Source organism: Callithrix jacchus, chromosome 15 (genome assembly GCF_049354715.1).
Source record: "Callithrix jacchus isolate 240 chromosome 15, calJac240_pri, whole genome shotgun sequence".
In the NCBI taxonomy this organism is placed as follows: domain Eukaryota; kingdom Metazoa; phylum Chordata; class Mammalia; order Primates; family Cebidae; genus Callithrix; species Callithrix jacchus.
Window position 1 is genome coordinate 35,190,619 of NC_133516.1, and position 12,934 is coordinate 35,203,552.

The following is a 12,934-nucleotide window of genomic DNA, read 5'->3' on the forward strand; positions in this document are numbered from 1 at the left end:
AGCTCCTGCTACATTTTGATGCCTTGGCTGGGAAGCAAGTCTCGGATAGTAGAGAGTGGCGAAAAATCTCTTAGGTGGTTTCCTAGCCCTGTGGAGCATCCTTGCCTAGCCCTGTGGACTTCTGCTCGCTGGGGTGATGCATCCTGAGAGTGCTCCCAGGCAGGTATTTGCCCAGTGTAAAAGCCTTGCCAGAGTGGAGCAGGGAGGCCCTGAAGTGTGGATCCACCCAGTGGCTAAACACTGAGGAGGAACTAGCATTTGGGGAAGTCCGGCTCACTGAATATGGTAAGATTGAATCTGGGAAATTCCACCCCATTTTGGGTGGAAGCGTGGCCTGATCACCCACGGGTGCCAGATCGGCATGTTGGAAGTTAGCTCTCTGTAACCTTGGAAGCTTTTGCTTATGGTTTTGAATTGGAAGGAGAGCAATCGGATGTGTGTCTGTCTGTGTGGATGTGTCTCTGTGTTGTCGAGCAGACTGAACCCGGGAAAGTAGCCCACCCTGTTTTGGGTGGAAGCGTGACCTGATAACCCATGGGTGCCAGATCGGTACATTGGAAGGTAGCTCTCTCTGTAACCTTGGAAGCTTTTGCTTATGGTTTTGAATTGGAAGGAGAGCAATTGGATGTGTGTCTGTGTGTAGATGTGTCCAGCCGGACTCATCAGTCGTAAAAGGTATTGGGCCCATTAGGAAGGGCCTCATGCATTGAGCAATTTGTAAGAATTAGAGACAGCCACAGAAGGCTGAGTGAAGAAGCCTCTGGGTATTGTAAAAGGATTGAAGTGAATGTAAATTGGAGAGTGTTCTGTGCTGTGTCTTGCTAGGCGGGAACTGCTGTGAGTGAACTAACACTTTCTTAACTGTGGGAATTGTTTCTTTGAAGTGTTAATATGGCTCACCCCCATAACAAGCTCACCCCTTTACAAACCATGCTGAAAATTTTCAAGAAGGGATTTAGTGGGAATTATAAAGTAACTATGACACCAGAGAAATTAAGGGTTTTATGTAGGGAAGATTGGCCAGCATTTAGGGTAGGTTGGCCCCCAGAGGGGACCCTAGACAGGCCCCACTTGTCTCCAAAGTAAGGCATGAGGTTATATACAGCGAGCTAGAACACCTTGATCAGTTTCCCTACATAGACTCGTGGTTGCAGTTAGTGTTAACCCCTCTGAAGTGGCTAAGAGAACAGGCAGCAACTGTTTTAGTAGCCAAGGGATAGACTGATAGAAACCACCATCCCCCTTGCCACTGAGAAACGCGACTCCCATGTCCAGGCAAATTCGGTGGCAGAAACAGGCAGGATTTGCATGCATGAATATTTCAGTAATTGGAAGTAGCTAACCAGGTGTTTGTAAACCAAGAGGTGGTAAGCCAGAGGGAAGATCATAGGGAAAGGGAACGTCAGGCTCAACAGAAGGTTGACTTGATAGCTGCTATGAGAGGAACACCCCCAAGAGCATGGAAAAAGGGGGGTTCCTGGAAAGCCTCACAGTCTGCCCACCTGCTCCTGCAATGCGATCAGTGTGCATTTTGTCAAGAAATAGGACACTGGAAAAAAAAATGCCCACAGTTAATGGGAGAACAGGGCGATCCTAAGCACAAGGATCCAGATAAAAAGTGAAGGGGTCTGTTCAATCTGATGGAAAGGCCACTGGACTAAAAGAGACCAGGGCAGACTCATATGCCCCCAAAGAGCCCACAGTCTGGACGACAGCCCTCTAACCCCCCATGGAAAAAAACAGAACCAATATTGTTAGCTATTAAGGTGTTAAGAGAACAGACTTTCTTGTACTTAATGGACTGCCCCTGCCCCCCTTCTCCGGCAAAACCTGTTGTGCAAATGGAGGGCCACTATCCCATTCAAAAAGAGACTCCCTGCAGCTAAAAATGCCTCAGGCAGCGGTCATCCAGGCTCTTATTGTCACTTGGAAAGTGACAATAAACCTTCCTAGCCAGAAGCAGAAGACTGATATTATCACCCAGGCCTGTGCAGGGCTTGCATTGCTTTGCACATAACTCATACACAAAGTTGGGATTATTGCCAGCAGATGATAGTTGGTTCACTTAATTGAACTTAAAGAATACCTCCTTAGCATTGGACTGGCCTCGGAGGGTCAAAAACTATTTGCATTTCAATGGCAGAAACCCAGAAGCAGGTGTAACCACTCAATACACCTGGACCCAGCTTGCCAGGGGCTCAAAAACTCTCTCATCATCCTTGGGGAGGCTTCAGCCTGTAACTGCCCCCCGGAAGCTTCTTGCTTGCACGCTACCCCCGTATGCTGATAACCTTCTATTGGGACACAGCATGGCAGTCGGGTGCACAAACCAAGGCCTTACTTTGGCACCTGGAGGACTGTGGGTATAAAGTGTCTAAAAGAAAAGCCCAGATTTGCCAAAAAGCAAATGCAATATCTGAGGTTCACCATCTGGAAGGGGGAACGCAGCCTAGAAGCAGAGAGGAAGCAAACCACTTGCAAAGTGACAGAACCTGAGATTAAAAGGCAGGTGAGAGAGCTCCTGGGAGCAGTGGGTTTTGTAAACTGTGGATTTCCAAACTTCACAGTACTAGCCAAACCCCTCTATGATGTGACAAAGTGGGGAGACAAGGAGCCCTTTGAATGGGGATCCCAGCAGCATCAGGCCTATCAGAAACTGAAAACAACTAATGTCAGCTCCAGCTTTGGGGCTGCCTGAATTAACAAAGCCAGTCACATTATATGTGGCAGAAAGAGAAAAAGTGGCAGTTGGGGTCTTAGTACAAACAGTAGGACCTTTGCCCAGGCCTGTAGCTTACCTCTCTAAGCAGCTGGATGGAGTTTCCAAAGGATGGCCCCCATGCTTAAGGGCCCCTGCTAGCACAAGAAGCAGATAAGCTAACTCTGGGACGGAACCTAAATATCAAGGCACCTCATGCAGTAGTGACTCTAATGAATACCAGAGGGCACCACTGGTTATCAAATGTTAGGCTGACCAAATACCAGGGCCTGCTATGTGAAAATCCCCGCATCGCCACTGAAGTCTGCAACACCTTAAACCCCACCATTTTGCTCCCAATGTCAGAGAGTCCGGTGGAACACAACTGTGTTGAAGTCCTGGACACAGTCTATTCCTGCAGGCCTGATCTTCGGGATCAGCAGTAGTAGACTGGGAGTTGTACGTGGATGGGAGCAGCTTTGTCAGTCCACCAGGGGAAAGATGTGCAGGCTACGCCGTGGTAACTCTGGACACTATAATCAAGGCCAGATTCCTGCCTCAGGGCACCTCAGTTCAGAAGGCTGAACTCATCGCTTTATCTCAAGCCTCAGAGCTGAGTAAAGATAAGGTTGTAAACATTTACACTGACTCTCGATATGCCTTCTGGACTCTCCAAGTACATTGAGCACTGTACAAAGAGAGAGGCCTGTTAACTTCCGGGGAAAAGAAATAAAGTATCAGCATGAAATTTTGCAGCTGCTAGAAACAGTCTGGAAGCCCCAGAGGGTGGTGGTCATGCATTGCCGAGGACATCAGTGGGCCCACACTGCCATGGCCCTGGGAAATTCCTGAGCGGATTCAGCAGCTCGTAAGGCAGCATCTGCCCCCTACCAAATAGCAGTTACAGCCCCGCTGATTCCCCAGATCCCTGATCTAATACCTACTTACTCCGAGGAAGAAAGAGACTTTCTCCAGACAGAAGGGGGCAACTGAATAAAGAAGGATGGATCCAATGGCCAGATGGAAGAATAGCAGTACCACAGCTGCTGGGGGCCACAGTTGTACAAGCTGTATATGAAACCACTCATTTAGGTCAAGAGTCTCTTGAAAAGATGTTGGGCTGGTACTTTTACATCTCACACTTAGCAGCCTTGATCAAAACTGTGGCACAGCAATGCATTATATGTCGGCAACACAACGCGAGGCAGGGTCCAACTATTCCCCCCGGAATTCAAGCTTATGGAGCAGCTCCGTTTGAAGATCTCCAGGTAGACTTTATTAAAATGTCCAAGTGTGGAGGACATAGTATTTGTTGGTCCTGGCATGCAGATACTCTGGATGGGACTAAAAGAGCCCATGAAGTAACCTGTGTGCTGCTTCGAGATCTTATCCATAGGTCTGGACTGCCACTGACCATCGGAGCAGACAGTGGACCAGCATTTGTGGCAGATTTAGTCCGGAAAACAGCAACGGCCTTGGGTATCACCTGGCAACTGCACACTGCCTACTGACCTGAGTTCTGGAATAGTGAACCAGACCAAAAAAAAAAAAAGCTTAGGGAAAGTGTGTCAGGAAACAAGATTAGAGTGCGTGCAGGCACTTCCCTTGGGGTTATTTAAAATTAGAGGCACCCTTTTTAGGAAAAACAGGATATTCCCCTATGTAGTCTTATACCATAGGCCCCCTCCCCTACTCTGGGCACTCCTAGGAACTCCTCGGGAGTGGGGAGAGATTAAGTTAGGATGCTAGTTACCAGCTCTAAGGAGAATCACTTAGGATACTTCAACCTAAGTAAATAACAAATGTCCTGTAAGCCTTTTTCTCCAGTTCACTCTTTCTCACTAGGTAATCACGAGTGGATAAAGGACGGGAGTACAGTCCCTTTAAAGCCACAATGGAAAGGACCTCAGACCTGATCCTGCCCAATCCCACAGCTGTGAAGGTAGAGGGAGTCCCAGCCTGAATCCACTATAGCTGCATAAAAACCAGCAACAGCTGAGACTTAGACCAAGGCAAGGACTGCAGAATCACCTTAAAAAGAACAAGCCTTGTTCCAGCCACACCCCGGAGGCTGGCTGGTCCACGCACGGCTGAAGCATGAGGAGATTCATCGTGGGACTTGTTCTTCTTAATATCTGGACTTGCAAAGTAGGAACATTAACTAATTTTGAAGAATGCCCTCAGTATGTATAACAGGTAGGATGTAGTTACTACCATTCTTTTGTCCTGCAGTTCTTATAAATATATGGGGACACAGAAGGGAACCTGTTTATATAATGGTACTCAATATAAGGTGTGTAATCCATAAGATCGACAGGTAGCTGTGTCGTAGACATCATTAAGCCCTCTTTCTTCCTATTATCTGTTAAGACAGGTGAGCTGTTAGGGTATCCAGTCTACTCTGCTAGGGAGAAGAGAGACCTAAAAATAGGGGATTGAGCAGATGATGAGTGGCCACTTGAGAGAATTATTGAGTACTATGGGCCGGCCACATGGGCTGAAGATGGCTCATGGGGATACCAGACCCCTATTTACAGGCTCAACTGAAGAGGGAGACCTAGGCATCTCAGATCAACTTCCCCTTTTTCCTAAGACTGTAAACTTCCCCTTTTCATTCCTAAGACTGTAAACCAAAGCCCTTTTCATATGTAATTCCTAAGACTGTAAACCGAAATCCTCTTCATATGTAATTCCTGAGACTGTAAACCCAGACCCTTTTCATATGTTAAGCTATAAACCTAAGATTCTTCCACGTGTAACATCTAAAGTATAAGCCTATATAAAGATGGAACCTTCCTTTTTTAGGCGAGCTTGGCTGTTAGGCAACTATGCCACCTTGCTCCCGGCCGAATAAACTCCCTCCTGTATTCGGTGTCCGAGAGATCCATTTCCCATGGCAGCTCCTGCTACAGTCAGATGCTTTATTTCTAATGTTGTAACTATCCTAAAGCTAGTTAAGGATAATCAGTCTTTCCAATGACTGATGAGGAAATGCTACTCATTAGTCAACAAGAATCTTGCATACCTATGACCTACTAGGTTCCAGTTACAGACAAGAACACAAAGGTAAATACAGCATGGTCACTGTCCTCAAGAAACTCGGGGAGAAAAGAAGGTAGACACAAAAGTTAATGATCACAATAGGGCTAAGTGCTACCACAGAGTACTTCTGAAAGTAAATCCTTACCTAGAAATACAAGAATGCTAAGGCCATGAACATATTTGCAGTTTCATAGGCCAATGTGAGTCAAATCTATATGTTAATTATCTTTTGGGTGTGAAGGCATAAGGAGCTCTGATACTTTTTAAAGGTCTCATTTGTCTAGAAAGCCCTTTCCTTTTTCAGGTAGAAGAATACTCAATTCATTTTTCTCTTTTTAGAATCACCAAGAGATCAAAGAGAAGTAAAAGGAAGAAAAACTCATTTATCTTCCTCTTACTCTATCTCCTGTACAAAGAGAAAGTTTCCACTTTTACAAATGCAAGGTTTAGGCTGGGCATGGTAGCTTATGCCTGTAATCCCAGCACTTTGGGAGGCTGAGCCAGGTGAATCACTTGAGGTCAGGAGTTCAAAATCATCCTGGCCAAGATGGTGAAACCTTGTCTCTACTAAAAAATACAAAAATTAGCTGGGTGTGGTGGTGCATGCCTGTAATCCAAGCTATGTGAGAGGCTGAGGCAGGACAATCACTTGAACTCGGGAGGCGGAGGTTGCAGTGAGCCAAGATCAAGACACAGCACTCCAGCCTGGGCAACAGAGCAGGACTCCATCTCAAAAAAAAAAAAAAAAAGAAGGCTTAGTTAAGTGTTTATTTTATCACTGAAGAATTGCCAATCTTGGAAACAACCCAATATCCACTGACTGATGAATGAGTAAACAAAATGTAGTAAGGCATGGTGGCACAAGCCTGTATACCCAGCTACTTGGGAGGCTGAGGTAGGAGGATCACTTGAGTCCAGAAGTTTGAGGCCAGCCTAGGCAACACAGTGAAACCCTATCTCTAAACAAAACAAAACACCCCAAAAAACTTATAAACAAAATGTATTATATGTAAATAACAAAATTGCTATTCAGTTCAAAAAGGAATGTAATTCTGATTCAGACTACAATATAGATGAATCCTGAACATATGCTAAGTGAAATAAACCAGTCACAGAAGAACAAATATTGTGTGATTCTTCTTCTATGATGTACCTAGAATAGTCAAATTCATATACAACAGAATTGTGGTTGCCAGAAGCTGGGAGAAGAGGGGAGTGGACTTAAGTGTTTAATGGGTATGGAGTTTTGGTTTCGTAAGACTAAAAAGTTCCATAGAGTGGTGATGGTTGCATAAAAATGTGAATGTACTTAATGCCACAGAACTATACTTGAAAATGGCTAAAATGATTAATTTTATGAGATGCATCTTTTACCACAAGAAACAAACAAAAAGAATTATTAATCAAAAAACTAAAAAAAAAAAAATCACAATTTTCTGATCATGTAAAACGATAGACCTTTTGTACTGCTGTGAACAGGATCTCATGGCTGCCTCAAATATCTTCCTTTTATTTATTTTTTGAGATGTAGTCTCACTCTGTCACCCAGGCTGGAGTGCAGTGGCATGATCTCAGCTCACTGTAACTTCCACCTCCCAGGTTCAAGCAATTCTCCTACCTCAGCCTCCTGAGTAGCTGGGATTATAGGCACCCGCCACCACGCATGGCTAACTTTTATACTTTTAGTAGAGATGAGGTTTCACCATGTTGGCCAGGCTGGTCTCTCCTGACCTCAAGTGATCTGCCCGCCTCAGCCTCCCAAAGTGCTGGGACTACAGGCATGAGCCACTGTACCTGGCCCAACATCTTCCTTCTAAATTTACTTTATTTTAGTAACTAATAAAATTCTTGAAGTACTAAAAACAAAATACTGTAACTTACCTGTTTTTAACTGCATCACTTACCACTTTAGAAGGCAGTTTCTGAAAAAGTTCGCTAATGAGATGTCCTGATGGATTTGTAGCTACAACTATGGCTTCAAGAAGCTGCTCCAGGATCTCCTTCAAGTAAGTTGGAGAAGACTGATAATGAGGAGAAAAAAAGTACTTGGTAAGAGAATAAAATGTTGAATATTACATAGCTTCTAAAATTGTAAAGCTAATTCAAAAGAGCAACTTTTGGTTTTTTTTTAAGATGGAGAAGCTGGAGTGCAGTGGCGTGATCTCAGCTCACTGCAACTTCTGCTTCCTGAGTTCCAGCAATTCTCCTGCCTCAGCCTCCCAAGTAGCTGGGATTACAGGCAGGCACCACCATACCCAGCTAATTTTTGTATTTTTAGTAGAGACAGGGTTTCACCAAGTTGGCCAGGCTGGTCTCAAACCCCTGACCTTGTGGTCCTCCCACCTTGGCCTCCCAAAGTGCTGGGATTATAGGCATGAGCCACCATGCCTGGCCAAAAAGAGCAACTTCTAAGCAGTGCTTATTTTAAGTCCAAATTTCAAGAATATCCCATAATGTTCTGATGCTGGACACAGGCACTGTATCCCTAGAAAAACCTATATGAAACCAATGAGGATCCTTATATTATTTTTGCAATGAAATCTCTTGTACTAGGTCCTTTTACTGAAACTTTTTCTACAGTAAATATTGTAATGGCAAAGTTTAAGTGCCACAAATGTGAAATGAGCAACTCAGCAGGAGAAAACATGTCCCATAATAGTTGGTCATTTCTATATCTGCTGTCCACATCTACTGAAGTCTTCATATTCTTATAGGACAATGATTACTTACATACTTTTAACCACGGGGTACTCTACCAGATCTAACAACTGAATTCAACATGAAATAGCGATTAAGTAAATCAATGTACACCATTTCTGCTCTTCAGATTCACTGGTTTATACCCAGCTTAGTCACTACTTCAACAAAGTATATGCCTCAAAGAGTATTTGACCAGGGAGGGTCCAAGTTTGAAGCAAGTTTCTAGAATAAGCAATGGGATGTCTCAGTCAAGGATTAAATGATGCTTCTAGTCCAAATCATTATTTGTGCATATAAAATAAATAGTAATGGTTATTTCTGGTTTAAATAATCAGAGCACTGGCATTTTGTCCCAATCCAACAGAAGCTCTTTTTATTTAGTATAGTCTCAATTTTAAGGTCCAACACTTTTTTTTCACTGCTCTGTCATCCAGGTTGGAGTGAAGTGGTGTGACCATGGCTCGCTGCAGCCTCCACCTCCCGGGCTCTAGCAATCCTCCCACCTCAGCTTTTCAAGTAGCTGGGACCATAGATATGTACCACCATGCGTGGCTATTTTTTTTTTTTTTTTTTTTACTTTTTGTAGACATGGGCATATCACTAAATTGCCCAGGCTGGTTTCAAATGCTTGGGTTCAAGCGATCCTCCAGTCTCAGCCTCTGAAAGTATTGGGATTACAAGTGTGAGCCACCGCACCAGTCCCAAGAAAATCATCCTTAATTTAAAAATTAGAAGCCTGAAAATTTCTTCTTCCTCCATGAGAATCGTAGAGCTGGAGTCTTGGGGTCTGGCTCACACCTGTAATCTCAGCATTTTGGGAAGCGGAAGTGGGCAGATCACCTGAGGTCATGAGTTGGAGACCAGCCTGGCCGACATGGTGAAACTTCGTCTATATTAAAAATCCAAAAATTAGCTGGCATGGTGGTGGGCATCTGCAATCCCAGCTACTTGGGAGGCTGAAGCAGGAGAATCATTTGAACCCAGGAGGTAGAGGCTGCAGTGAGCCATGATTGCACCACTGTACTCCAGCCTGGGTGAAAGAGCAAGACACCGTCTAAAAAAAAAAAATCTGAAAGAGGCTTGGGAGGTATAAATGTGAATGTACAAGATCCTCCCAATTTCTCATCAATTATGTATTACAAAAAGAAATATAAGCAAGTCTTAAATATAGGGATTTTAATTTTTTTGACTACAGCCCTGCAGGCCTATACTAAGGGTGGGGCCTCCGTTAGCAGTGTTCTTCCCAAAAATGCATGGGCTGCTTCTCCTATATTCATAATCAGAGAGTAAATTTCCAGGGAATTCCTATTTTTAGCATTCTGTCTAGTTCTAATCACTTAATTACTTAAAGAAATTGACAAGGTGCTAAAGAATTATCTATCTATATATACACACACATATATATATACGCACACACATATATATATGATATAAAATATATATATATAGGAACTGTGTATGTGTGTATACATGTTTCTTTTCTTTTGTTTTTTTTCTGAGACAGTCTCTCATTCTATCACCCAGGCTGGAGTACAGTGGCATGATCTCGGCTCACTGCAACCTCTGTCTCTCAGGTTCAAGCAATTCTCCTGCCTCAGCCTCCTGAGTAGTTGGGACTACCAGTGCCCACCACCATGCCTAACTAATTTTTGTATTTTTACTAGAATCGGGGTTTCACCATGTTGGCTAGGCTGGTCTCAAACTCCTGATCTCAGGTGATCTGCCTACCTTGGCCTCCCAAAGTGCTGGGATTACAGGGGTGAACCACAGCACCTGACTAGGAACTATATTTTGAGACTCTAAAAAGTAATTATATTTTTGAGAAATTCACCCATCGCTGCTTCTCTGTGTTGCAGCAAAAGGCCTACGTAGATAAGTTACAGAAGAAAGGACAATATTCTGCATTTTGCTTCTTACAACTTAGCAGTAGAAAAGACTGTGATCCCCTACACTATTCTTTTCTTTCTTTTCAAACATTTCTTTTTTGTGTTTTGTTTTGAGACAAAGTCTCACTCTGTGGCCCAGATTGAAGTGCAGTGGCGCCATCTCAGCTTACTGCAACCTCCACCTCCCAGGTTCAAGTGATTATCCTGTGCCTCAGCCTTATGAGTAGCTGGGATTACAGGTGTGTGCAACCACACCCAGCTAATTTTTGTATTTTTGGTAGAGATGGGGTTTCACCATGTTGGCCAGGCTTTCTTGAACTCCCAACCTCAAGTGATCCTCCCGCCATGGCCTCCCAAAGTGCTGGGATTACAAGTGTGAGCCACCATGCCTGGCCACCAAACATGTGTCTTCATTTAGTAAATATTTATCAGTACCTACATGTCACGCATAGTGTAGATATCAGGAATAAATGAGCAAGAAGATACCTCCTGAGGAGCTATCATTCTACTTAGGGGAAGAGAGAAAAACATGTAAACTAGTATGTTATTTCATATACAGCAACATTATAAAAACTGAAGACGACCCTGTGATGACAGGGTGGGGTAGGGGTTGAAAAGGAGGAAGGCAGAGCAAACAATTTAGATAGGGTGGTCAGGAAAGTCCTGTCTCAGTTGACACCATTTTAGATGGTGTCAGAATAATAAAAAAGAGCCAGTCATGGATAATGCCAAAGGAAGCATTTCTACGACGAAGAACAACTGCAAAATTCCAGAGGCAGAAACACACTGGTATGTTCTAGGAACAGTAACCATTATTACCCACAGAAATATTCCTCACTAAGATGATTACATTCCAACTTCTAATCACAACACTGCCTTCCCTTATATGATGCCTCAATGTAGTAATACTGGACTAGTCCTTGATAATATCAAGATTATCTTTAAAACTGAGCGGGAAATATGCATTAAGTTAAGTACAATTCATGAAAATCACCACACATGGCACACATTGTCCAGGATATCCTAGGAGCCCTTAAAAATGGAGTAGTGCTCTCTGGCTGAATGTCCTTTTACCCTCCCATTTACCAATACAATTGCACAGGAATTCCTGTTGCCCACAACAGCCCAGAGGGAATCATAAGCAGGGGCTATCTCTGCCTTCCAAAACCCCATCCATCACAAGTTACAGCTGCATACGTACTCCTTCAGTCATTGTGCCTTGATTGTCTTGCCCATCTTCATCATCATCTTCATCATCTGCTTCTCCTTTCTGAACAAACTCATTTCTTGTTCGAAGATACAAATCCCAGAGTTTGCAAGCAGCTTTATATTCAGGAGAATCTGGCTATATGTTAACCCCCGCAAAAAAAAAAAAAAAATCATTTTAGTAATGCATTGGAAATCACTTGCTACTTTTAAAGCACTCTGTTTCAGCAAAGACTAGTATTTTAAGACATGATTTTTAAAATTCTACTACAAATGTTAATATCCTCATGATTAATACTTCTATTTTGAAATTCTTTAATACGTTGTTTGAAGATGTCTGTTCCTGAAGTATAGTGAGCATGACAAACTCTTGACTGAAACCTTCTAGTAAAAATCATGTCAAATACAATGTTTAAAAAATAAAATAAAACTTTAAAAATGCATCCATGGGATGCCAATAGAAAGCAAAGATGTTCATAGAAGTAAGAAGTAAAAGCAGGAACCCAAATGAAAACCCAGAACACTGAAGTCAAATGTTCACCTTGAGGGCATTTATTTATGATAAAACCAAGCTTTGGTTTCCAACGCTTCTCTGGGCAGCAAGAAGATGAGACAAAAGTCAAGTTCTACCAGAAGCTGGGAATCCAAAGTCCACAGCTGCTCTGCTAGTGGGAACTCAAATCGGTGTCTGTACTGCCAGGGAACAAGGAGGACTGCCCATCTCAATCTCTACCTATCTAAACTCATGCCTATCTCAAACCATGGCACTGAGAGGAAAGGAGAGGCATGAAATGAATGTCCTCTGAGAACTCTTCATCATAAGTTAGCCTTAACAAAGATAGTCCAGTCACTGTGGACAAGCAGCATATCATCTCTGGATGAAATCAACTTCAATTTAATGCTTCATTGATCTCTAAAGATAAAGTTCCAAGAAATAGGAGCCCATAGCCAAAGGCATGAGCCACATAAGAATCAAAGAATCACAAGAGAAAGCTAGCAAAAATGACAGTGAAACTAAATAAATATATATATTATATATTAGAATTCAAATATTAGATTATCAGAATAATCTGCCATAGAATAAAAAACAGGTGTGTTAAAAACGTTTAAAAATTGGGCATGGTGGCACACACCTTTCAGCTACTTGGGAAGGTGAGGCAGGAGGATCACTGGAGCCCAAAAGTTTAAGGCTGCAGTGAGCTACAACTGAGCCTGTGAATAGCTAGTGCACTCCAGCCTGGGTGACAGATCAAGACTTTATCTCTTAAAAAAAAAAAAAAAAAAGTTTAAAGAAACAATGAGTTTGAAAATATGAGTGAAGTTCTAGAGACTTTCAAAAATAAGCTACTTCCTATGTATAGTAAAAATAAAATTAAAATGCAAATACTAATTTTATATTTAA

At 42.9% G+C, this 12,934-nt stretch overlaps 1 protein-coding gene across 50 annotated transcripts in view; it reads right to left on the minus strand.

Moving 5' to 3' along the window:
* The window catches only part of PBRM1 (polybromo 1), a 153,596-nt gene that overhangs the window by 114,060 nt on the left and 26,602 nt on the right, over window positions 1–12,934 (minus strand). For all 50 annotated transcript variants that reach the window (XM_054245729.2, XM_035275781.3, XM_035275772.3 and 47 more), the window contains 2 exons: window positions 11,528–11,671; window positions 7,645–7,761 (listed from right to left, as the gene is read on the minus strand). In XM_054245729.2, coding sequence (XP_054101704.1) covers window positions 7,645–7,761; window positions 11,528–11,671 — 261 coding nt within the window. The remainder of the gene's footprint in view (window positions 1–7,644; window positions 7,762–11,527; window positions 11,672–12,934) is intronic.